The sequence below is a fragment of the Phytophthora cinnamomi genome (genome assembly GCF_018691715.1).
Source record: "Phytophthora cinnamomi strain GKB4 chromosome Unknown Contig37, whole genome shotgun sequence".
Lineage (NCBI taxonomy): Eukaryota > Oomycota > Peronosporomycetes > Peronosporales > Peronosporaceae > Phytophthora > Phytophthora cinnamomi.
Genome location: NW_027150970.1, coordinates 781,617 through 808,133, shown reverse-complemented (window position 1 = coordinate 808,133; position 26,517 = coordinate 781,617). Strand labels below are relative to the sequence as shown.

General features: G+C 51.8%; 5 protein-coding genes across 5 annotated transcripts; 2 read left to right on the top strand and 3 right to left on the bottom strand.

The window, feature by feature from the left end:
• Positions 1-4,017: 4,017 nt before the first annotated feature.
• IUM83_11861 (neutral zinc metallopeptidase) lies at positions 4,018-4,947 on the top strand (the record flags this gene model as incomplete). The annotated part of the gene is made up of 1 exon (XM_067936448.1): positions 4,018-4,947. The coding sequence occupies one exon, from the start codon at positions 4,018-4,020 to the stop codon at positions 4,945-4,947; it is 930 nt and encodes a 309-aa protein (XP_067792112.1).
• A 2,716-nt stretch (positions 4,948-7,663) lies between these two features.
• On the bottom strand, positions 7,664-22,260 carry IUM83_11860 (Iojap-like ribosome-associated protein; the record flags this gene model as incomplete). The annotated part of the gene is made up of 4 exons (XM_067936447.1): positions 7,664-8,038; positions 11,937-12,068; positions 22,023-22,111; positions 22,176-22,260. The coding sequence occupies 4 exons, from the start codon at positions 22,258-22,260 to the stop codon at positions 7,664-7,666; spliced, it is 681 nt and encodes a 226-aa protein (XP_067792111.1).
• A 20-nt stretch (positions 22,261-22,280) lies between these two features.
• Positions 22,281-22,526, bottom strand: IUM83_11859 (TKL protein kinase; the record flags this gene model as incomplete). The annotated part of the gene is made up of 1 exon (XM_067936446.1): positions 22,281-22,526. One exon carries the CDS (start codon positions 22,524-22,526, stop codon positions 22,281-22,283), a length of 246 nt encoding a protein of 81 aa, XP_067792204.1.
• A 218-nt stretch (positions 22,527-22,744) lies between these two features.
• Positions 22,745-23,262, bottom strand: IUM83_11858 (uncharacterized protein; the record flags this gene model as incomplete). Its single annotated transcript, XM_067936445.1, has 2 exons — positions 22,745-22,787; positions 22,883-23,262. The coding sequence occupies 2 exons, from the start codon at positions 23,260-23,262 to the stop codon at positions 22,745-22,747; spliced, it is 423 nt and encodes a 140-aa protein (XP_067792157.1).
• Positions 23,263-23,453: 191 nt separating this feature from the next.
• IUM83_11857 (uncharacterized protein) lies at positions 23,454-24,793 on the top strand (the record flags this gene model as incomplete). Its single annotated transcript, XM_067936444.1, has 2 exons — positions 23,454-23,505; positions 24,267-24,793. The coding sequence occupies 2 exons, from the start codon at positions 23,454-23,456 to the stop codon at positions 24,791-24,793; spliced, it is 579 nt and encodes a 192-aa protein (XP_067792158.1).
• Positions 24,794-26,517: the final 1,724 nt, after the last annotated feature.

The window sequence follows — 26,517 nt, the reverse complement described above, 5'->3', positions numbered from 1 at the left end:
CGTGTAAGCTAAAGTAGTGAGTCAAGTTAGACCCACTACAATTATCTACTATTTTTCAACTAGGTAATGGCGCGAAATCGTCAACATTCGTGCCCGGACAGCGTCGATGAGCACCCGCGCTAGTGTTTGAAGTTGGTGGCGAGTGGGACTCGTAATTTACGCGATATATTTCGAGGATCGGGAGGCATTCCGCGATCAAAGCATCGTAACTCCAGCCAATCACTGTGGTTCGCTTTCAATTATGATCGAGTGTGTGCCTTTATTAGTCAATGAAATTATTTAGGATTTTAATTCAAGAGAGTACCGTGGTTTATGAAGGTGGGGGGGGGGGGGGGGGGCAAAATGCCCCCGTTCACCATCCCCGTACCACTGTGTCGAAGAGACACTACCGAGAGGAGTACCGTAGTTTATGAAGGGGGGCAATTTTGCTCCCCTTGGTAGATTGTATACCATAGAGACTCAAGTCAATAAGCTCTGTTCACGAAAGGGTTGGTAATTTGGCTTTTCTATATGATTAAACGTCATTGGTCAAAATGTAATGTCGGAATTTACATATTGTCGTAATCAACAAGTTCTACAGTAGGACCTGCACTGTACTGCACCACTTTGTCGCCGCGTGTGCCCTTGCCGGATTGGGGTGGTCAACGTAGAGTACTATTAACGGATTTCACCGAATAGTACCCGGGGCACTATTGACTTTTGCCCACAAAAAACAATCACATTTGGGAGGGGGGGGCTTCTAAATTGTGTATGTGAGTGCCTTGATGAGACGCACTCGTAGAGAAATAACTCCAACTCAGCAAAGAATACTTTTTCAGATTCACTCCGTAACAACTGCAGGGAAAATCATCCGCTACAAATGTATGAGGTTAGAATGTGCTATTTTTCACTGTTGATTGTGCTACAATACTCCAAGTATCGTGTGTATTATCTCGTCGAGCATAGTATTTAACGAGCTCCAGATATGATTATCTCACGCATAGTCGAACAGTGCCCGGAAGCCCAGCCTGCCGAAGTGACGGACTGCTCTGGGTGGGACGCCCTCGCCTTCGACCCACTTGATAATCTCTTGTTTCTTGGCGAGTGGGATCGTGTAACGCACTGCGTTATATATTACTGGTTTTGTAATTTATTACGGAGCACGTAATTTATAAATGTTGAGGTTCGTATTACGGGACGACTTACGGGACGACTTACGGGACGAGTTACGGGACGGTTTCAAGGTGAAGTTTACGGGACGGTTTCAAGGTGAAGTTTACGGCGCGACCCGTCAATTAACATTTGCATTCAACAAGGAGTGGCCATGAAGTGAGTAGCTAGTCTAGAGTACAAGAAAGTACGGACCTTAAGTTGCAATACCACTTTTCTTTTTGACCTTAACGAGACCAAGCTTTGACAAATTACAGACCGTCGACTGCTTGGTTGACATTCTATAAAAGCCGTCGCAATTGCAATAGCCGCAGCGACGCGCGTGCCACTGGTTCGGTGCATTGGTGGCTGAAGAAAAAAGCACTCACCTCTGCCATTCGTTCGATATCAACTGTTGCACCGGGTTTATATTATGTGCGGGGCTTTTATTGTGATAACCGGTGATTTTGTCACTCCGTATAGCTCTGTAAATCAGGGCTGTGAGCAAAAACGATACGTGGTAATTTGTACTGAATAGGAAGTTAATGTGGGTGCTAATCTGAGTAAGTCGGCTTAAATAGGAGTTGGGAACTGGGCTCTAAAGCCATCTTGTCAGAACAGAGTGGTGAGGGAGAGAGACAGCGGAGACACGATGTATGCCGCAGAATTTCGATGGAGAGCTGTGGATAAAAACACCCAGCCCTGCTGAGTGGCGCCTTGACTTGGCTTAGCGTAGAGATTAGTATCAGGGCGCAACGTTCTAATATCGAAAGCAGCTAGCGCGGCTACGATGCGCTCTTCCGCTCTCGCGTAGAGGTCATCAAAGTTGCCTTCTGGGTCGAAGCAAAACTCCGCGTCCTCGACACGGACGCTGGTTCTGCTCGTCCTGTTGATTCCTCCTATTTTGACTGACATCTTGGCTAGTGTTTGCATAGCCGCTTGCTCGGTGGATTTATTTGTGCGGACTTCCTCGGAATGCCGAGGTTGGAGCTGACATTTCAGCCTATTTAGAGACCAAATCGATTCCGACTCTAAAATAGCTTTGACGCGATGCTCCATAAGACCGAGTATAATTAGGGGTACCCAATTCTAAATAAGTGATGGGTCGAAATAAATAAGTGTTCCCGTCTCTAAATAAGGCACTAAATCAGCCGATTTACTATCCGATTAGACATTCTGATTGCTTTTCACAATACTTTCTGATTCAAATTTTAAAACGAGACCGGGTTTCTTTTTTGTGAAGGGTTTGTAATCGGTGAAATCCGTTAATAGATGTGTTTAGATTCTGAACGGAAGCTGAAGTGCAGGTACTGTCCACCGTGTTGTCGATAAGAACGTTGCGTCCTGTCAGCTGTCGGACATAAGTCTGGTAGTTCAAGATTGGCCGCATGGGTGATGTGCACGTCTGCGTAATAAAGTACTACATGTAACTCGACAAGACGACATGAAAATATGCTGCGAGACCGCCTGGACAACGGACTACGTACAGTACTGTACTTTCCAGTGTGTTGCAAGTGGAGCGATCGATCTGCCACCAGGTCCACTCCTACTCGTGCGTGCTGGAAGCGATTCTATGATGAAGCGTAATCTACCGAACACTTTTTGTTAGTTTGCATGTTCATTTTGTAGATGTACTGCAGTGTATGGTAAGATAAGTGCTGTGTAACGTGCTCTTATCCCCAAGCAACTTGGGACGGAGGTACAGTTCAGCTTGGTACTTATATGAAAAGCTTGGTATTTATATGAAACTGAGACCAAGTTATTAGCGCATGGTGACTCCAACATCTGATATAAACACCGTAGATAGCCGATGGGAGTTGCAGAATCAGTGTATAATATACACTGATTCTGCAACTGCCATCTGCTATCTACCGCGAACACAGGGTGTGCGGGAGTCTGCCAGTGCACAAGATTCGCCACTGCTGTCTGGTGAGATGTACTGAATTAGTAAGACCATTGCGGTAAAATGTCTCTCTGCGGGAAACATCGAGTTGCTGTAAAATGAAAGGCCCACAATGAACATTATATCTTGCAGGACATGCAGTGTGCACCACAACCAACTCCATTTACTTAAAGTCTTCATGACGAACCAGCCCAAAGTTAACAAGAAGGCGTACGTGCGCCTGACGCTGGGTGAGAAGGTCCTGGTGTGCGAGATGGCGCACAATCAGACAGGCTTGGAATGCTGTAACTCCGGCCACTATCAGGAACTGCTGGATGCATTCTGGCATCGTATCTAGCGCAAACTCACCTACATGTCTGTCGATCCGTAACATTCTTCATTAAAAAGCAGTACATTAGCGCCTATGCGCAACCTGTGCGGATATTGTAACCTCGCAGTTTTTTATGGTCCCACCTTTGCAGATTCAGCGGGGACACCTGTATACTTTGGGCAAATCGCCCAGTCATAACATGCCCACTCTATGTATGCATATGTAGTATAATACATGAACCTCATCCAGTTTCGTTATAATACTGTATGCGTAGCTGGTTGCGTCACTCTCAGAGAACCTATTAAGCTGATAATACAACGATACAACCATAAAAGAGGGAATAACATAAATGTTATTTTAACGACTACCTGCATGACCGCAAATGCGCTTCATTCACACGTGTCAACGAGTTGGAACATTACTGTATTGATTAATGTGTCCTAATCTACTCTAGTATGCAGGGCAGATGTAAAATCGAAACGGAGGTCAAGGACGGCAAACCCTCGCGAACATCTGTCTCCTATATACATCTCGTTGTTTTTGTTAGGACAAATCGTCCTGGACAAGACAACATGTGGTCGTTTCGATTCGCAACAAGTTCGCAGGTTCGCAGTCCACCTGGTTAACCTGTGGCCCGTGCACTTAAGTTGAATCAATCAGTCTCCATTTCTCTACCATGGCGTCAAGTGCTCAACCCTCCCCTTTCTCCATCAAGCACCTCCTGCTGACTGCTCTCGTCGCCTTCGTTGGCTCGGGTGCGGAGGCGGCCGGCGTCGCCGGTAACCACGCTACCTTTGGCAAGATCACGTCGGGCAGCGGCAAGTGCATCACCGGCGACCCCACCACTTACGTGACCCGCCAGGACGTGAACTGGGTCTGGAAGAACACCATGACCAAGGAAGTGCCAGATTTCCACAATCACATCTTCGACCAGATTGTGACCAGCAAGGGAAAGCTCAACTACTGCGTGCGCTGGGACTCCAAGAGCCGGAAGCTCACCAAGGCCGTGGCGTCCAAGTTCCAGGCCATGCTCGAGAAGCAAATGAACCTCTGGAACCGCTGGCTGGCTGGCTACGAGTGCTGGCCGTACGACAAGATCAGCATCTCTGTCGTCGGCTTCGCCGTGTACAACAAGTCCAGCCTGGACTGGAGCGACGACTCTCTGGGAACGATTTACGAGGGCATCCTCGACGGCGCAGGCAGTCCCCAGTGTCCCGACGAGTGCTACAAGCACCTGGGCCAGGCTGCCAGCGCCGACACGAGCGGATGCAAGGGCCAGCCTTTCGACATGTCGCTGTGGCCGTCGGAAGTGCATGGGGCTGATGACATCTCGCCAACCATTAAAGCCGGTTGCGATGGCGCGGGCGGTGACTGGGGCCAACGCGTCTCGGTGGGCGACATGCTCGACACCATGGACCAGGAGCAGATGACGGTACTGCTGCACGAGATGGGCCACGGCTTCGGTCTGCCGGAGATGTACGTGGCCGAGAACAAGCCTGCCAGCTTCCCTGCCTGCATTATGGACGAGAGCAAAACGCTCACAGACGGAGATGGCTGGCTGCTGCGCAGTGTGTTGGAAAACATCAAGTCCCGCTACATCTTTTAAACCCTTGTGTGGTTTAGCTTAGGGAAACGAATCCTTAATGAGTCGTGGTGGTCTACTAAAATACATTTGCTGTTTGCGTAAAGAAAATCCTTTACAATTTAACCCCTTGATTACCAGAATTTAGGTGTCACGGAAACACGTAACTCACGGTACTTGTTGGGCTACGTTAAGACGCATTATCGGAAGTTTTAGGGAGACGCGTTCCCCACCTCGTCCCCACCCCGTCCCTCGCCCGTCACTCTGATATGTCAACTATCTGAAGTTTGGACTTCCGGATGACAGCACATATCTACGTACTCAATACACAAAAAAACACATTTGCACAACACACATTTAAACAAAATCCATTTGACAGAACGCAGCGGCACCAGCTCACTGGGCGGGGCACCACACGGACGTCGACCGCGCCGGCGCCCGAGGGAGTGATGCCCTGAAGGGCGACGCGGTGAAACAGAGCAGCAGAGCCAGCGCCAGCGCTCGTACTACTGTTGTCGTGTCTTCGTACGCCCTCACTATTTCTGAAACGTCCTCCAGCAAGACGTTCCGCGGTTCCCATGTATCTCGATGGGGAGGGAATCCTCTCCAGCGAATACGAAAACGTATTTCTTAAAGGGTTCGTTTTCGGGATACTATGGTCAACAATCCGCTCAACAATACGGCGTGTTGAGCCGGGGGTGGGAACTCGCCCCGGGTATAATCAGCCCCCGACTGATCAACGAGCGCCTCTCCATTGCCGGGTGGCCGTCGCGGAGCGTCTATAGGGCGCTGAGTTCGCCGCCCTGAAACAGGAGCAGGTGAACCAGAAGACCCAAGTCACGACAGTCTTGTAGACCGCCTCGAATATCCAGGTCAAGTTGGGGACCCGAATGTAGGAGTTGCTCCAGCGCGTCCGCGCGCTGGAGTGATTGCAATGGAGCCTGCGCGAATGGCGCAGGCTTCACGTGTTGACATACCTCGCAAGCACGGACGTACTTGCGCACGCACTTATACTGGTGGTACCAGTAGAAGTCACGCGTGAGAAGGATGTATGTCTTCTCACGTCCGAGATGTCCCGCAGACGGGGCGTCCTGATATTCGAACATGATCCTGAATCGCAGGTCATGGTCATTCGGCACGACAACGCGATCCGCGTTGTCGTCGACTGCATTGTAAAGCAGTAATCCGTCGTGCACTCGAAAGCGGTGTGCACGCGGTCGAAGGTGCTTGAGCAGCTTCTGACGAGCCATATCAGAAGGTGCTGTGCCATAGACCAGCAAGAGTTTCGCGTCCGCATCGTGCGCGTACGCGGCCTTCACGTCGTCCAACAGAGACGACGTGGATGTGCTCGTTCGCATGGCGTCAATGGCATTGACGTCAGCAGCTTCTGCATAAACCGGCCGACGTGATAACGCGTCGGCCACCACATTCAATCTTCCGGGCTTGTATTCGACCCGGACGTTATACTTCGCAAAGAATGAGAGCCGTCTCACCATTCTTTGGGATATGTGTGGCGACTTCACTGCGGTGCGCAGTGATGCATGGTCGGTGTAGACCACGAATGGTCTACTTCCAAGTAGATACACTCGGAACTTCGCAAGTGCATATTTCATGGCAAGGCGTTCCTTGTCATGTACCGGATAATTACGCTCAGCTGCCTTCAGCTAACGCGACTGGTAATAGACGACACGATCACGGCGCTCGTGATCGTGCTGCATCAACGCACATCCGATCGCGAAGTCGGATGCGTCACATACGAAGTGGAATGGACGATCTTGGTCAACCACAGCCAAGATCGGGACCTCAGTCAAGCCCGCTTGACCGCATCGAATGCCTTTTGGCAATCGGTTGTCCACTTCCACACAGCTTCCTTCTTAAGAAGTTGTGACAGCGGGCGGATCTTGTCCGCGTAATCCTCCACGTAATTGCACAAGTACGTGACCAAGGAACTGTCTCAGTTCCTTGACACTTGAAGGCGTTGGCCATACATTAATCACTCTGACCTTTTCCGGGTCAGTGCGAACACCGTTCTTCCCTACAAGACACCCGAGGACGGTTATCTCGATCGCCCCGAAGATCCCTTCACTTGGGGCGTAGGAACGGGCTTTGCACTTATCCATCTTGCACTGAACTAGGTTTTTTTGTGTAGTCCTTTTGTGAAATCATCGGCATGTGTCCTGGCACGTATGTGATTTCCTTTCCTAGTAAAAGCTTCACTTCACCGAGATCCTTAATCTTAAATTCACTGCTGAGTTCACCCAGCACTATCTCGATGTCGGTATCAGTACCAACAATAAAAAGATCACCAACGTACACAGTCACACAAACTTTATTATCTTCCACTGTCCTCACATATACACCAGCATCCATTTTAGCGCGTTTGAAACCAGCTCCGCTTGCCTCAACCCATAGAGACTCTGCTTGCGTTTGCACACACGGCCCGGGCTATCATCAAAATAGTCGGGTTGTACCATATAAACGTCAACTCCACCCAGTGGTCCATTCAAAAATGAGGTAACAAAGTCCACTTACCAGTACACCAGGCCCAGTTCCAATACTAGAAGAGGGTCCCGGACTCAGCCTTCACTTAAGCGTAAATCTCCCAAAATTTGACGTCATACTTTTGCTGGCACCCCTTGATAGTGATTCGCGTGTGATATCTGTACACTTCACCTTGTCCATTTCGCTTTTTCACAAAGACCTACTTGTTCTTCGGAACTCTAACACCTTCTGGTCTGGGTTATCGCTGCACGAGCCAGCCCACGCCGTCGTAACTGAGCCAGCAGGATTTGTTCGGGATCTCCCTCGGATCCTCGCCGAGTTCCGCTTCGTCGCTGGGGTCGTACAGGTGGTCATAGTAACCTCGACTCGGCTTGACCTTCTTCGACGTCAGCATGTGAGAGTCCTCGAAGTACGGGGTTCCCACAGACGACCGGAACTTCTTGGCTTTCTCGGTCGTCTTCGTCTCCGGGGTACGGGGCAGAAGGACTTTGCTTGGATTTTCACCGAAGTCGGCGATCCACTTAGCAATTGTCTGCTTGGCCCCGAGAGCCCGCTCCAGGCCGAACGCGGCGCGCAGCCGACGCTTCCACCGGGTCAGCCCGATAACATCAAGCTGTAGAAGCAGACTAACTCCAGGTGTCTCGAAGTGCGTACCCACTTCTCGCTCGACAAGATCGCCGAGTTCGAGGGCAAACGATACCGTTTAGATGCGTCCTTGCAGTGGCTGAAGCGTTTCACCTATGAGATGAAAGGGATTCGCCAGCTCAAAACTCGTGGTGCGAGCCATTCTCGCTGAGTCTCGGTCGAGCAGCCAAGAGCTGGTATCCCCAGCTGCCGAAGAAGACTCAGCAACGCTGGAGCCTACTCAGCGAGGCGTTCCTCGATTATTACTGCTCGCAGTTCGACCAGTCAGCGCGTACTCGATACTACTCGGCTACACGCAAGGCGAACGATCCGATATGCGACTTCCTCATCCGGCTCAACGGATATGCCCCCACCGCCAAGATCTGGTACGAGATGGGCGGTGCAGCTGCGATCGACCACGTCGAGCAGTTCCTACTCAACTGCAGTGACGACGAAGTCATGGACTTGTTGTATACACTCCAACTCGCCGACATTCAGCGAGTGGAGCAAATCATCAACAAGAAATTACTCGGTGAGAAGAGGAAGAAGCAACGCGACCGTATGATCGGCAGTCGAGGGAGCGAGACTCGGCGGAGTGACCGTCGAGAGAGTCGCCGAGACGATCGACGCTGTCACCGAGACGACCGACGCGGTCGCCGCGACGAGAATCGATACCGCCGAGTCAACGCAGTGGATGCGGCGGTGGACGACTTGTACCGCCGCTTCGATTCGCGCCTGTCGAGTCGACGAGGCAGCGAGTATGAGTCGTCGAGCAGTGAAGGTGACTACAGCAGCTTCAGCGACGCCGACTCCGACAAGGGCCAGAATTACGTGAACGCTGGAGCTGTGAGGGACCAGTCCTCAGGCCGAGGCAGCGCGGCGGAGCGACGCAAGGGTGGCCGCCCAGCTCGTCGAGAGGAGTCGAGGGAGCTCCAACGGCCAGTTCGCCGAGATGAGTCAGGTGAGCTCCAGCGCTGGGATTGCCGAGATGACACCCGTGACAGGCGAACTTATGACCGCCGAGATCGCCGAGGCGGCGACTTCGACGAGCGTCCTCTCTACGGTCCATGCGCAGCGTGTGGAAGTAACAGCCACTCAGCACACTTCTGTCCCCGGCGATGCAAGTTTTGCAAGCAGCCCCATGACGTGGGCCGCTGCGAGATGTTCCAGCGGCTCGAGAAACTCTCCAAGTTCGTCCGCATATCGGTGCACAAGTCGGCGGTGTCGGCTGATCTCCACTATATCTACGAGCCGAAGGATTTAAACCAGGCGGCCCGCCAACACCTACTGGGTTGGATAACATTGGGCTGCCGCAGACAGCTGAGCCGGCGGTCGAAGCGAATTTCGTGTTCGCTTTCGTGGGCAAAACGCAACGGCCGAGATGCAGTGCGGAAGAAGTGACGAATTTGAGTGTAGATCCGACGGACATGAACGTGAAATTGATTGGAACGATGAACTCGGTGATCCAGAGGAAGGCTGCCGAACTATTACGCGTATGGCAAGGGAGACTCAGCTAATTCGAGAATGTCTCTTCAGTCGGTAGGTCACAGATTTAGAGAGTCGTTCGCTCTCTTCGAGCTTTGGTATTGTGGGTTCTACTCCAAACTCGCCGGGGTGATTGATTGAATCGCCGGAGTCCAATCGCCCCGGTTCACTTGCAGTGACTATTGATTGTTGGTTTCTGCACACAATCACATCTACTAAACACGATCAGAGCTTGCATGTGGTGCGGAGCGATTGGTCAAATGACTTGAGTTTGTATTGGAGTGTTTTACGGAACCGTGCGACCTCGCCAAACTTAGCTGAAAAGCACAATGGTTTCGGGCGCATCGAACAATGTTGTTCGACTACGGAGCCTGCCGAGTCTTGACTTCGAGGAGGTACATATATCTTGAAGTCTTCTGGAAGTGCGATTGGCAACAGGTGCCATCGTGAAGACCGAGAAGCGCATCGTGAACGTGCGTTTCTCGTACAAACAACGAGTGTTCGTCGAACACTTCATCGTCCTGGACCTGGACAATAAGTTCGACGTGGTAATGAGCCGGATTATGCCGTGCAAGCCACGGCATGATACGGTAATAGACTGGAAGAAGCGCATGCTCGTGCGCTTTGGTCGCGACAGCGGAACAGAGAGCGATGGACCTGTTACCGCAGCGCCCGCACTAGCACGTGTGTGCCAACTTTCCAGTTCCAGGGACCCGGAGCGAGAACCCGAGTTTGTTAACCCGAATCCTGAGGTGGATCACCGACAGATAGTAGGCTCTGTACAATATTTGGTGCAGTACACACGCCCAGATAGTGCGAATGCTGTGCGAACGCTAGGAACATATATCAACTGCTTCACACGAGAACACCAGGTGTTATCGAAGAGGGTACTGCGCTATTTGATAGGGACATCCGACTACGGACTTGTGCAGACAAAGAAGACCAAAACGTGAGATTTGCAGTTTGCTGCGTATGTAAATGCGTGGAGACTTCAAAAGACGTGGAGATAGAGGTTTATGCTTACTTAGATCTAGGAAATGAAAGAGATGATCGCCGATGAATTACTGGCTGCGTGTTGCAGATGGAGGGATATATCCCTTACGCGTACTTGAGCCACAAACAGCGACTGATCACGGACGATATATGCAGTTCTGACTTTGTAGTTGCTGCTGAGTATTCTACGATGATTAAATGGACGCACAATCTGTGGAAAGAGCTTTGCCCCTGTCAGAAGCAGACGGGTTTGTATAACGACTATCAAGCAGCGATTGCTGTTATGAGAATGGCGAATTTGCTTTGGAGTACCACCCATCGGAGGAAGTGCTGGCAGCAATATTAACGAAACCACTTGGCCCCACGCAGTTCAAACGTCGCGACAACTTTTGAACGTCGTTCCAATATCTTATTTCACACTGCGTCTGGCAAGCGAAAGCGTGCAAGAGCTACTGAAAAGGATCAAGTCTAAGCAACAAGGACGGTCACTAGTAAACGCGAAGTGGGCGTGTGACGAAGGTCAGGCTCCAGCTTCCATAGTGGCGACTGTCCTACTGGAACCGTGCTATTGTAGTTGCTCAGTGTCTAGTCCCAGGTTATCACAAGGGGGTTGTGACCTACGAGGTTATCTTCACCTCAATCCCAACGTTCTCCGTGGGAAACACACGTGATCTCACCGCTGCTGCTTCCTACTGCTACACCTCAGCCTGCGCATCGCGCCAAAAGTAGCGAAACCGCGTGCTGCCCTATGAATGTCGCAAGTAATTCGCGCACCAGAGACCCACCATTACTGAAGGAGAGACGAAAACTCACGCAAATGTTACGCAATAAAGACATATGATGAGTCCCTCCTAGTCATATCACTTTAATGGTACGATATCCGCTAAACACTCATGACGTCAATGACAATGAAAGCGAGCTAAACACTCACCCACGAGTATGATATCCCGCAACACGACGTGAGTGAAACAGCCCAGACCCCACTCTAACAACAGCTCTACCTGCGCACTCACTCCGAGCGAAGCTTGCGACTCGCCTTCTGCAATAGTGGTAGTCAGAGCTGGATACAAGCCATGTTTCCCAGAGAAGAAAATCACCCTTGACTCGTTCTCATTGGTTAAAATTCTCTTGGAATTCAAGAGATCTCACCCGAGCTTTTTTCTTCCCAGAGATCTCTTGGAATCCAATTGGGTGAATAGATGTAGTTTCGGACCATCGCCTGTCGGAGTACGACAATCAGCGCTTCTGCTATCACTACGTAGTCTGCCTCGTTCCTCCAGTCGCTTCACACGCCTCCGTCGAAGTTGCGCGAGATGGTCTCGTCGCCGTGCGTCCACGAGTCGGTCGTAGGTCTTGGCAGCGTCCGTGGGTGTCCAGAAGTCACCGCCCGCGATCACGCGGCCGCCCACCTCGAGCTCGGCGCTGTACCGGCGGATCTTGGCGGCGTTGAAGCGCACGCACAGGAACTCGTTAGCCGTCTCGTCCTCCGTCTCGGCCACGTGCACGTCCTCTACGTTGCAGGTCTTGGTGATGGCGCCGCACTGACATCTGCAGCGAGAGCTCGAGCATCACACCAACGTCGGGCGCCGGTCGCGCCACCAGGCGGCCGAGTGACACCGGACTCTGGAGCTGGACGGTTCGGCGCACCAGTTGGGAGGGGAGCATGCTTGTAGTTGTATGCGAGATGTGGGAGTGCTTTTGAGTGCTTGTAATAGCAGCTAGCTGTCCTGTGAGTCATTCGCGCTAGGCGTCCAATTGCGTACTGAGCGAACCGCCGCTCGAGAACATATCGGCGGGCTTGTGGTACCTAGAGTCGGCTCGCTTTTTCTTCTCGTGAGGCATTTCTGGCACAAAAACGCGCTTTAACGCTTGCTTTCGGACCTATTTTAGGGACTGCGTTAGATTGGTGGTGGCACTTACACTGTGTCTCCTGGAGATCAAAACTCAACTTTGAAGTCTGCAGACGTAATCGTGAGAAATCAGGGGAAGCAACACCGGACTTGGATCGTTCCAGCAGCCGTTGCTTGCATTGTCTTTGCAGTATATCGGAAGTGCATCCTGCGCTGCAATTAGTCCTCACAATAAAATTTCACCATTACTGAAGATGAGAACGCACGAATATCCGAAAGGCTTTCCAAGCCAAGCTTGCGGTACGTCTTCCGGACCACAGCGGCCCAGCTAAGCGCTGCGACGGCGGGCTCCAGTACGTCTGTAAGCGCGTCCGGAAAGCGACGGCGGCGGCCAGCAGCGTCGCGACTGCAACCAGTGCAGTGAATGCTACATTAGTGGTAGTCATAGTTGGATACAAGCCGTGTTTCCAAGAGGCGAGCTCGACAATTATTAGCCTATTGAATCCGTTGAACTTTGAGACCTCTCCAAGCGCTTGGACCAAGAGTTCGATCCAAGCGACCATTCGCAAGATGCCGACGTCAAGCGAGAAGAAGCGGTTGCTGAAGGGTCTTCAGGCAGTATGGAGAAATCGGTTGCTCCTGCTTGCAGACACTGAAGATTCTAGTGACGAAGATGATGAGATGGAGATTGCCTCGCTCTATATTGTGTTACAAGCACAACGCTATGTGGCGCGTCGGAAACGAGTTCCACACCCCGCATCGAGAATCAATTTTTACCTGACGAGAACGCCCGACAAAGAGTTCCAACTCAAGTTTCGTATGTCTTGACCCTTCTTCCTTGCTGTGTGTCTGCTGATTGCTGGCCATCTTGAATTTCAGAGCCTGCCTGGCAAGCAGCACAAGCGTAGCGTCGAGCTCCATTTGATGGGTTTGTTTTGTGTCTTCTTCCCTGCTTTAGTCGTTCCCCGAGGAGGCTTCGGCGCAGCTGTCTTCCCTTTTTCTTCGTGTTATCGAATGCAGCAGCGGGTTTGACGGGTGTCGGGGTGATTGTCGTCCTGTGCGCACCGGGGCGACGCGAGCCGCTGTGCTTGATCAGCAGGTGGGACGCTCGGACTTGCTCTACGTCGTCTCAACCCACCCACACACACACACACACACACAAGCGCAGCGTTAGATCCATGGCCAGTCAAGCCCCGAGCGCTTCAGCAGACGCACCGGCCATCGTTGTCGATGGTGCTGTCGTTGTTTCGCCTGGAGCTTCGCCTTCCTTAGCCTTCATGCTGTGTTGTGATCTTCGTTTGTGTGTCTGCGTCTCTTGCAGCTAGTTGGAGCCAGCTGCCACTCAACTTGGATATACACCCAACCTTGGGTGCGAACCCAGTCAAGGAGGCAGCCCCAGGTGCTCTCTAGTGCATGCATGCAGATAGTGTAACGTTGGGATCACGGAACGCAGCTAACTTTCAATTCTCAGTTTCCAATTTGCTTTATTCCTCGCATCACCGGTTCACAACACGGGAGCTACGGCACTGATTGCCGCACAATGATTGACCCGAGTAAACACACACACCATTGGTTTATTGTACGCACCGCACGCCTACCTTGTCTAGCCTGCCGCGAGCGCATCTTGCTCTTCTTACTAGTACAGCTCTCGAATCCGAAATGGCGAAGCGTTTCCTCTGCTTGGTGGAGCTTCAAATCCACGGAGGAGTTTAGCTCCAAGCAGCCTGCTGAGGGACTAACGTTGCGTGGAAGCTAACCGATTTGCTCAGATCACGGCTGCGCCGCCAATAAGAGACTTCGGGCGCGGCACTGTCCATGAAGCAGGCCGAGTGCGCTCATCGGATCTTGCAGAGAGTTTCTCTGGGTAGCTCTGGGTGTGTGGCTGCGGTGTACCCTAGTACCTGATTTTGAGGCTGATGCGGTCTTCTCGAACTTCGCCTTGCCGTTTGTCGATGCGTTGAAATGGTTAAGCAGTAAAATATCCCCTTCCCCCGATCCCCTCGCTTTGCAGGCGCCGACAGCACCTGACCATGGCAGCGCAGCGAAGAAGACGAAAGACGACACTCGCCGACAAACATCCCCATTTCGTGATATCCGGCCTTGTTTGCGAAGAAACAAAGTTATTAAAAAAGTAGAATGAAAAACACAGACCTAGACAACCAGCCACGCTAAATGGTCGGAACCACCAGTTCCCAGTGCGAAGGGCTTGTTCCACGTCAATACCATACCTTCGTAAACAGCCGCGAAATCGAACGAATTCCATAATCGCATAATCGGTTTTGCCGCAAAAACGTCAAGGTCGGCAGGATCTGCTGCTTGATCAAGACAGACTTGTGCTTCAATCTTGTCCTGGCAACACTGCCCCCTAAAGCACGACGTCGATCTTGAGCAAGTTTACTCGACTGCCTCTACAAAGTCCTCCCCGGCTGAGCTTGCAAACCCACGCACATTGCTCAGGACTTCAGCCTTGAGAGACTTCAGCGGCTCCCACGAAACCTCTATGTGTTGTAGACCTGTCCAATTAACGAGCAGCTCCCAACGTAAGACATCAGCATTGTACTTATGACTTGAGAATCCGTCGGCGCTCAGCAGCCTTCCTTGATTTGACCCAAAGTCACGGATTTTTTTCTGTCACATTCAGTGAGGAATTCGCGTAAAAGCAAAGCCGTGAGCCATGAACTTCGTAGGTCCTCGTGAGCAAGTGTCGGGTCATGAAGGAGTGTGGACGAGCTTCCGTTACTGCGAACGGACCTACCCGTTGCGCCAACAACTTGTTGTAGGCAAGACACTCATCTCCACGAGACCAAAGCACATAATCTCCAACGTCGAAATTGGCCGTAGCTCATTTTGCCGTTGCCATGTCGTTGAGGCGTTTCTTCTCTTTCACATTGATTTCATCGCGGTGCATTGCAAGCAAGCAGGACTGCACTTTCTCTAGTGAGTCAGCCACATTGATTTAGTCGATTGTGGTGGTGGCGTCATTGTGCTCAGGACGGGTGATGATGCCGAGCGCCGATGGCAGTGGCAGCGCCAAAAAAAAGCACCATCGGACACTTGCCAACCAGAGAGCGAACCGGAGTCTAGTTCAGATTTTCCTGGATTACCAGCAGCTGATAGGGTCATTCGTGGTGGTCGAGGTGATATTCCATCAGCATCACACGAAATACTTGCAGTAGATCCCTGTTCAGGCTTTCAACCGTTCCATTCTCCCAAGGCGTGTAAACGGAAGAAAAGCATTGTTCAGCCTTAACCCGTCCACATAAGATCCTGGTTGTCTCGTTCCCGAAATATGAGCCCTGGTCGACATCAGCATCTTCGGTCAGTCGTACCGCTTGTGCCATGAGAGCAAGGCGTCTGCTGCGACATCAGCATTTGCACTGCTGCAGACAAACAGCTCTCAATAGTGACTCAGCCGTTCTTCATCATCAGTACATAACGGTCTCCACCAAACCTGTCACTCAACTGCAGATAGTCCCAGTGTACCATCTCGTTTTCTCTGAATCGGGTCCCATGGTGCTGGCAGAGCTCGGGCGCGCGTGTGTATTTGTAAATCCCCTCAAGCGCCAAATCGCGTCTGAAGCGCTGTGCAGGCTCCAGACCGTTCTGGCGCAGGAGCTGGCGTAGACCCCAGCTCGTGGCTCGGGCCGCGATCTTTTTCGCGTCTTCCTCGATAGACTTGCGTGTATATTTCGGTCCCCCTTTTCGCTCGAGGAGGAACGAGCAAGGAACTAACTGGTTATCAATCTCTGGTGCTTGGGGTGACCTGGTGGAGGGCGTTAGGCCATAGTGGATCCAAGACGAAGAGATGGGTCCCCGAACTCGTCTCACCGCGGCTTCAACTTGTCCCCCGAAGCAGTCGACGTGGCTGTCGCGGTCGTACGTTGGTGGCGTTGCCGGCGACGACGGCCAGCGTCGCTGGTTTGTTGTTGTCTCTGCTGCTGCTGGGCGGGTGGAATTCCTGATCGATCCTTCCTGCTTCTGAGCTGGCACTCTCCGCTGCGACTGAGCGGGTCCCAGCCAAAGATAAAGAGTGGAAAGAGAGACCGCTGTCGTAGCGCTGGGCTCGCATGTCTAACGAGATGCTAAGGCGCTGCGGTGCGCGAGATGGCGTGCCAGCGGTGAGCACGACAGCGAACAGCGGAGTGGATGCTCCATAGCACTCATTTGACGCTCAGCGGCGTCGCAGTGACTGATCCAGCCAACCTGTCACTACTGCACTGCGCGTGCCGCGGATCGGCCTACCACTTCCTGGGAGCTGAGTGGCATGCATGCAGTACGCTCGCTTGGGGACGATATCGTCCCCATCGAGGTGCCTGCATAACCAGCGCTTGTCGGCGGTGGTGCCGATCGTTTCAACATACATCCTCTGTCCGGAAATAAATGCTGTATCTAGACGTTGACCAAGATGAAATTGCATAGTCTTCTCCAAATTTTCCGCGGAATGGACGAGTGGACGCGTCTATATTTCGTCTATTCGGGGATACCAACCATACACCACTACTGTGTGCAGGGTCTTACCAAAAACAACGCCTCGGCCGCTTCATTTGAACAATTTCCGCCACGTGAACAGCAAGCACCTCTGCGACCGATGACTGTGTCTAGGACCAACTTCACGGAGAAGGAACGCCAACGCATCATTCATGAGCTTCTAATTCGCTGTAGCGATCTCGTTCTGCCATCGGGAACTTACATTGACCTAGCTAAGGCCGGTTCTCAACCGAAGCGTTTTTCTCGACGCGTGCGTTACATGCGTGCCCTACCCCGTATGCTCGGTTGAGAATGAAACTGACCAAATTTGATTGGCCCAGTGTTTGATCAATATTATCCAATCATTGTACTGTTACTCTGTGTGATCTACGTGTGGTTCACGACTCAACAATATCTGAAGCGCTGACCAAGACTCCCCCGTCCGGCAATGGGGAGCGAAGCTGGTCCAACCTACCAAGCCCCTGTAGTATCTCTTGAAAGCTGAATCTCTAAGTAGCGTAGAAGCATGCACTCGCCACGAAATCCGCTCTCGAACTGTTGAATTTTTTTTTCGTGCTGCTTGGTGTCGCTTGATGGCTACCAAACAAACCAGAAGGCCGCACAGCTCATCTTCAGCTTTCCAACGACGCCGTTACCTTGCGGTGGGGGTGAAGCGCGGGGGAGAAGCACGTTGAAGTCGGACCGACGCCATGTCAGAGGAGGGGGAGTGCTGTGAGGGGGAATGCAAATAATGCAGTGCACTGATTGGCCAAAAGTAGTTAACGCTTGCCAACGCATGAGTTGTGCAGTATCATTTTTGTAACGTCCTGTTAACCAATCAGATCACAAAGTGTCCGAAAACGCATGCGTCCGCCTCGGTTGAGAACCGGCCTAAGGCCGGTTAGGCCGGTTCTCAACCGAGGCGGACGCATGCGTTTTCGGACACTTTGTGATCTGATGGCCGGTTAGGCCGGTTCTCAACCGGCCTAAGGCCGGTTCTCAACCGAGGCGGACGCATGCGTTTTCGGACACTTTGTGATCTGATTGGTTAACAGGACGTTACAAAAATGATCCTGCACAACCCATGCGTTGGCAAGCGTTAACTACTTTTGGCCAATCAGTGCACTGCATTATTTGCATTCCCCCTCACAGCACTCCCCCTCCTCTGACATGGCGTCGGTCCGACTTCAACGTGCTTCTCCCCCGCGCTTCACCCCCACCGCAAGGTAACGGCGTCGTTGGAAAGCTGAAGATGAGCTGTGCGGCCTTCTGGTTTGTTTGGTAGCCATCAAGCGACACCAAGCAGCACGAAAAAAAAATTCAACAGTTCGAGAGCGGATTTCGTGGCGAGTGCATGCTTCTACGCTACTTAGAGATTCAGCTTTCAAGAGATACTACAGGGGCTTGGTAGGTTGGACCAGCTTCGCTCCCCATTGCCGGACGGGGGAGTCTTGGTCAGCGCTTCAGATATTGTTGAGTCGTGAACCACACGTAGATCACACAGAGTAACAGTACAATGATTGGATAATATTGATCAAACACTGGGCCAATCAAATTTGGTCAGTTTCATTCTCAACCGAGCATACGGGGTAGGGCACGCTTGTAACGCACGCGTCGAGAAAAACGCTTCGGTTGAGAACCGGCCTAAGCGTTGGGACTGTCTTCCCACCACAATTAGCCGAATCTGGAATGTGTACTGCGCAGCTCGAGCCTCCGGGACCCCTATAGATGGATGTAAGAGCCGAAAAGCGAAGAATTGCGGAAGGAAGCGTAAAACCCGCGAAGAAGCTAACGAAAAGCTGCAGTCGGTTCCTCTGGAAGATCGACACGTGATTCGGCGCGCTGCCGCAGCCGCAGGTCTCTCCAAGTACATGGTGGGAGAGCTACTCAAGGGGGGAGAGGTCCCTACACGTTCTTCACGGATCAAGCCTTGTCTGACCGACAAGAACAATCTTCGACGCATCGAGTTTGCATTGTCCTTTGTCGACGAGTCACGAATGATGTTTGAGCCGCCGTATAACGTTGTACACGTAGATGAAAAGTGGTTCAATTCAGACAAAGACAAACGCTCGTTTATAATGCTAGAAGACGAAGAACTCTCTGTCAGAAAACTCCATAGCAACCCAAGACTATGTTTTTGGCTGCCGTCGCACGTCCAAGATAAGGTTACTCTGGTGATTATATACCCTTTCTATACCGATATTACTGACTTCAACTTGACTTCATAGGTTCGACCCGCATCGAAACGTAGACTGGGATGGCAAACTAGGTATCTGGCCTTTTGTCGAGAAGTACATCGCAAAAAAAATAGTCGAAATCGACCGAAGGGCACCGTCACCATGCGTAACTTGAAAGTCGTCTCTTTTGCCAACCCCCCACTCACCTGATACCAACGTGATGGACTTGGGCCTATTCGCCTCACTCAAGTCCTCTCAAAATCGAGCCCCACTGCGTGGAACCGAGGACATCATTCAAGCTGTCAATCGAGCGTACGACTCCCTGACCAAGGAAACGCAGGAAAACGCGTTCATATCGCTTCAAAACTGCATGCGTAGCATGCTGCAAGTCAGCGGTTATAACACGTATGCTCTGCCACACATGAACAAGGCAAAACTAAGGAAGCTGGGTATGCTGCCAGAAGTGATTGCGTGTGATCGGCAGAAACTTTTACAACAGAGCAGTGGAGCTTCTGCACAACTCGAACAGGGCAAGCTCCATCTTGTTCCCCGATACCAATGTCCCTTCTTAGTATTTTATCCCCTCCAAATCGATAATGATACAAAAATCACGACTACCAAAACCTATGGTTCTGTCATACATCATACTTGCAATTAATTCCTTCCGGAGGAAGTATACACAATGCCAGACTCACTCGGATATTATCGCCGTGTTTGGGTCGTCCGTCTACAGGTCCAGATTCGTCGCAACCAGTACCAACACTGAACTGCTGAAGGTTTGAAAAGGAAGACCACCGAGAAGAGTCGACAGCGTCGGAGACTTGAGTCCTCTGAACGAGGTATATTTCAGAATGAAAAGTTTCTTGGAGCAGGGGCTCCGAACTACATGCACAGGGGCATTCACGTTGGAAGCGTGAGGCTACGGTAGATGTCTAACCTAGCTACAACTTTTCCCTGTCCTTCTGCTAGACAGAAATTGTAGCAATCGCACTAACGCATATCATCCCATAGTGCGTTTCATCTTGCCAAATTAGGCAATCACCGGGGTCACGCAGCATAGCGCTCTTGCGTATTATACATCTCACCCAATTCTATTAGCAGATTGATAGCTCAATCGAACAGCCCTCCAGGTTTAAGTGACAGCGATCTACAGTTGTATTAGCGCCTGACTGTATTATCATATACTCCTTTTCGCACGCTCTGCAAAATCCAGAGCTGTTCCGGGCGAAGCACGGCTTTGTGATTATCCCAACAAAGCCGTGCTTCGCCCGGAACAGCTCTGAATTTTGCGGTGAGCGTGCGAAAAGGAGTATGGTATCATTTTATGATACTACATGGTATCATTTTATGATACTACATGGTATCATTTTATGATACTACATTGAGTCGCTAATACTAGATCGCTGCCACTTAAACCGGGAGGGCCTGTTCGACTGAGCTATGAATCCGATGGTTGCTAGTAGAATTGGGTGAGATGTATAATACATAAGAGCGCTGTGGTGCGGAACGCCGGTGATTGCCTAGTTCGGCAAGATGAAACTGCCATGATGGATTGCCTAGTTTGGCCAGATGAAACTTGTGCGTGACCGCCATGATGAGCTGCGGCAGAAGTGGATGAGCATTTCGCAATATCCCTATTTTGCAGTTTTTGTGTGCTACAGTATGTATTCCAGCCGAATTGATCGTCGATAGATTTTCCGGCGTCAAGTGGAATCCACGGCCAGGGTTTGGTAGTAAAATCGCAATAAGTACTACACACTACTAGTAGCATTTTACTATAAGCAGTATAATACATTCCTATTATAATCGTTAGTACTAACATATAATTAGTATAAAAATCACGATATTAGTACTAAAAACTACTAAAATTCCTACTAAATTCTAGGATGAAGTTCAAGGTCAATATCATCAAAGGATGCGCGCAATGGGTGATAGCCAAGCTGCTCTGTCGTATCCTCGCGCTCTTTATCCGATTTCTTCCCTGGAGACTGCAACCGGGTCCGGTGAGGTGCCCCAAGGCCGATTACTGTTTGCGTGATGTGACGGAAGCGGCGCCTTGATGCATCTGCGGTCATCCTGTTCGTCATGTCTGCTGCAATGAACGCTGGGAAGAGGCTGATCTTTCCAAACGGTACGGCTAGCACTACTCGGGTTCATGGTTTGCTAGCATCAAATGCGGTCACCTCTATGCGTATCTTATGCAGTCCAGCGTGCGTTCCAACCTTCAGGAATAAAGATCAACTGGACTGTAAGCCCTCCCCAGCAAGCAGTCAAGGGATATATCTGTCGAGTCAGGCTACGGAGGTGGATGAAGCTACTCTCGCGGAATCTGACATCCGTACTCAAGCAACAGAGTGGCGGAAATCCGATGTTGGGGTTCTGGCCGATTGGCTATTACAAATCCTCCTGAGCTCAGGATGCCCGTAGCTCCTCAACATTTTTTCATGTCTGTTCGACAGAATCGTTTGTATTGATCCCTCTCCGCGTACACACGAGCAATGAACGAGCCCGACGCCAGCTAATTCTTCATTACAACGACGTAGAGATCGATCAGATGAGGAAATGCGAACGGAATCTGTGGTAAGGGCGTTTTAGTAGTTTGATTTTACTATTAGTAACTAATTTTATTACTATTAAATTTTTCACGCATCCAATTAGTATTATTAATACAATTAGAAAATTAAAATCGTCTTCCGAATTATTAATATTACTTGAAGATATTACTACCAATCCATGATAGCGGCACTGAACCGAGATGGTGAATGAAACCATTGATACGAGGGTCGATGTATGGCAAACAGGGGCTAACATAGGTGACATGTATTGCTGATCCAACTAGCCCGCCACTCGAGACACCACTTGCCTGCAGCTTGTACAGCGCCTCCGCTTCACTGGGTCGCTCATTTGGGTCTACGCTCACGCAAGCCTCACCAAGTTCAGCCATCGCTATCGACGAGGGCCCTGACGACGAGAACTCCACGGCAAGTATCCCCATTGCAACCTTTTGCAGGATCGCCGTGTCCCGACAACAGCTGACTGCCAGACCCTTCATCTTCACGAACGCGTACTGCAGCGAATGCACATCGAGCTCTGACAGCAGCACGCCGAACGAGAACACGTCAGCCTTGTAGTCGTTGATCTCCCCGAGCATGACCTCCACGCGCCATCCAGCGCGACGGCCCGACGCCCGCCGTCATGGTGCGGTCCAGCTGCTCGCGAGAGATGCCGAAGTCCGTCATCTTGGCCGCCAGGTCGCTGCTTAGCAGGACGTTGCGCACTTGAAGTCGCGGTGGGTGATCGACGGCGCCAGCGAGTGCAGGTACACGAGCGCGTGGCAGACGTGCAGCGCGATGGTGATCTTCTCGCGGTCGAAACCGACTAGGTGGTCCGACTCGATGTACCGATCCAGCAGCGAACGCAGGTCGCCGCCGTCCATGAACTCGAGCACCACGCACAAGTCCGGCAGCAAGTCCCACGCGACGCCGACGAAGCGCACGATGCGCATGTGCTCCCATCTTCGCCTCGGACAGGAACTCGTTCATGTGGCGCATAATGCCTCGCGGAATACGCTTGGCAGTGATCACGTCGTCACTTCACAACCCGTTCTTGCCTAAGGGTTTTTCGTCGTTCGAGGCAGCATCGCTGGAGACCAAATTTTGCGAATGCTGTGATTGTTGCACGTGCTCGTGGCTCACGGGCGAACGCTGCTGATGAAATACTGGGCTATTGGATTGGTCTGGTACCATGTTGTTGACTTTTGTATCCACTTGAGCGATGACGACGATAAATGAATATAATACTACAATGAGCACACACAAGGTACACAGATGACAATGATGGAGTGTCTGCGTAGCCACTTACTCCAGTTTGCCGTAGCTGCCCGACTGCAGTTCAGTGTTGGTACTGGTTGCAACGAATCTGGAGCTGTAGACGAACGACCCAAACACGGCGTCTGGCATTGCATGGATGTTGAAACGAAGGACACCACCGCCGACAAGCGCCGACCGTGCAGCCACCTCGATGGGGGCGATATCGTCCCCACTGCATGTATAGCACTCAGCTCCCAGGAAGTGGTAGACCGATCTGCAGCACGTGCAGTGAAGCAGTGCCAGGCTGGCTGGATTAGTCACTGCGACGCCGCCGAGCGACAAACGAGTGCCCCGAGAATACTTGGCCGAAGCTCTCTGACCGATGGACTGGTCCACCTGTGCCTCTTCCCTTGGGACCCGCTTGTTGACCATCTTAATGAACGGAGGCGACCACCCCTCACCTCCATGAGGACTGCATGTAGTCTGAACGCGGAAAAAATCCGCGGATGCCGCACAGTGGTAAGTACCGTGATTGCTCTGACGCTGTAACCCTGGACCGATCTGATTTTGAGACACCGGCACATACTGGTCACGGAATTTTGCACCAACCAATCAACGCCACCATGCCTGGATTTCGCCTCGCCAAGACCATGTCGGAGAAGAAGGGGTCGTCACGTGGATCGAGGAGCACCAAGAGGTCCCAGCAAGGGCTGCCAGGACAAACTTTCGACTATCATTAACGAATGGAAATCGTCGGACCCCGTGCAGTACACGAAAGGTGGAAACCCGAAGCAGCCTCCAGTTACAGACGTTGCTCAGTGGGTGGAAACAGCCTGGAAAGATGTGCCTGACGACGTTGTTACTCGGTCTGTGGCAGCGGCAGGATTCGCTCCCTGTTACCAAGATTGGCACATCAGTCGCCATGACGCCTATGGAGAACTATTTTGCCGCAAGTGGCTCTCTCGCGACGATGATTCCGATGACAACGATGTTGAAGAGGATCTTCTCGAAAATCTGGACGAGTTCACGATTTGGGACTCCGAGGATTTCGCCTAGGCAATAGTGTACCTCCTCCTTAATAGTGTACCTTGTTAAGAATGAAGTGTGTTCAATTCGATTGTATACAGTGCACTAATTGGCATTTTCCGTTAGTTGAGCGATCCCTTGCTGTCGAACTGACAGGAAAACAGCTGGATCGGTACATCTCACAATACCCGCGATGACACGTGCGCTAGTCGTTCGCAAACGTTGCGATAGTTTCCCCGTGGTGAACGAAGTATAATCTACACGTGCGCCTGGAGGACCGCTCCTGGTCTTCCGCTGCGCTAACGACAGTGTGACCGTGTTGCGCGGGAGGAGGGGGGTCGACGCAGATTCTCAACTTCAACAATGAACATACAAACCTCAGTACAATATCACAAGATTCAATGCGGCAGCTGAAAGAGAGGAGCCGAGCAGTAACCACGGCTACGGCGTGGGTCCCGGCGTCAACTTCGGAGTGCCTGGCCTCGCGAGTGTCGGTGTCGGTCTGGGAAACGGCGGCGCCAACGTGCTGGACATCGGTGTGAACGTCAGTGTGGATGTGCCGGGCGTCCTGTCAACAGCTCCAACGCTGCCCCACCCGCTGTGTGCTACAACAGTGCCCCCCGTCTACAACAACGCGCCCGCTACTGTCGTGAACAGTGCCCCTGCAACGACTACGACTACGACCATTGAGGTCAACGCTACCAACACCAACAATGCCAACGCGAACGCCGGCAACAATAGCCCGTGCTCGAGCAAGACCGTCACCGTCACGAGCGGAGACGGAACGTCGAACACTGCGTCCATGTCGAGCGGAAACGGCGCCATAATAGGCGGTGCGTCGGCGAGCGCCACCGCAAGTGCATCTGCTAGGGACACGGCTGACGCGGGCGCCACGTCGTCTCAGAAGAGGTACCGCCAGCTTCGCCTGGTGGAATGATTGAGTGCACTGTCCTCGGCGTCTGTTGAGGTGAGGCAAGGCAACTCGAGATAAGTTGGTTGTGCAGCAAGAGCTGTCTGTGTTTGGACTGCTCCGGATCGTTCCACCACGAATGCCTCCGGTCGCTGGCGTCTTCGTACTCGCGTTTGGTCTATTGTATACGGAGATACACTCCAATCGAATGCAATTCGTGTTTTGTCTAGCGTACTTGCAGTGTTCTTGGCGTGTGTACCTTACCGTACTTAGCCAGCATGTAGTAGATGCTGGCGTTTGTAGGAACGAGTCTAGTTGATGGATTGTCCGACTCGACACTCTTCTGATCGGAAATCCGCTTGTTATCAGATTTTCGTAGTGCTGGTATTAATAATATGCGTGAGTTACAAGAATGCGGGTTTTGAAGTTTCTTACACTCCCAGACACCGATTTTAGGGGGTACTATTTGAGGCAGTGAAGTTGCGCTACGCAAGGGGTAGTACTGGTGTATGATCGATATCAGTCTGTATCTGACAAAGGGGTCTAATGAATTCCCTATTTTTAAGGTATGCGTTTGACTCCGAGAGTGAGTCGAAACTGAGTCAAGAGTCATCGAGAGCCTACCCACTTTAACGGTGTTAGCCATGTCAAGCTCGTGCTCTAGGGCGGGTTCACACCATTAACCCCGCTCTATTCCGGCCGAAAGCCCGATCCCCGGGGGACTCGAACTCACAACCTCCCAGCGGCATCGACCACGACACCAATACGAGATCGGTTGTTGGGACTGAGTCTGCACAAGGCGCTAAGCACGCTCAACCGAGCAAAGTTAGCGATACGACGTGTCGTGTTGCGCAGCCGCACTCGCACTCGCAGCGGCTCATGCATTGGCGCTCGCCGACTGCCACTGCCGCCGTGGTTAAATGCAACACCTAGCAGATCATCGCGCTGCTCGTACTCGAAAAAACTCTGAAAGCTGCTGACTGCAATAACCACCGTACCACGGGAGACAATGCCGACCTGCTTAATTAAATTCTGCACCATCCACCGCAAGAAAGCCAACGTGAGCCAGCAGCGCAGGCAGCAAAACCATCGACTCGACACCAGCAAATGGATGAACTTGCAATCACCACACAAATCCACGGAAAACTACACACCAACTTCCTCATCCATAGTCTTGTCTCCCACCCGCAATACACTTCGTGAGCTGTTTCAACTGTCCACTAACAACAGGTTCCTGCTTGTAGTGATTCCAGATTCCCTTCCTCCTCCGTCGTTACTACACCAACAAAGTCTCTGCGGGCACAATATTGACAGCGATGCCACCTATCCTTTATTGCCTAGAAGTTTTTGCGAGTGTGCTGCACGCCCCCGCCAACCAACATGTTTGTCCGCCACCTGCTGCTCTACGTCATGCTTCAAACAGCGCTGTATGGACGCCGCGGTCACGAAAGGCAGGATGTGACGAACACGCCGTTGCCCCAGCTGATACAGCGGCTTAGTCAACCCTGTGACGAGGCTCCAACTTCAATCGCGCGCCGCTCAAGCGGTGCATTGGACCAACCACTTGCGCCGCAAAGCCAACGTGCTCGCCCGTAGCATTTTTGCCTGCTTGAAGCGTGCACGCGCCGCCCGGGCCGTCCGGACGTCTTCGGTCATCTGGAGGGAAGGCTGCAAGCTGCAAGCTGCAATTCCTCCATGTCGACGCGGGCGACGAGCGCAATCGCTCTTGAAGGCGCTCGCCCAATCAGCAA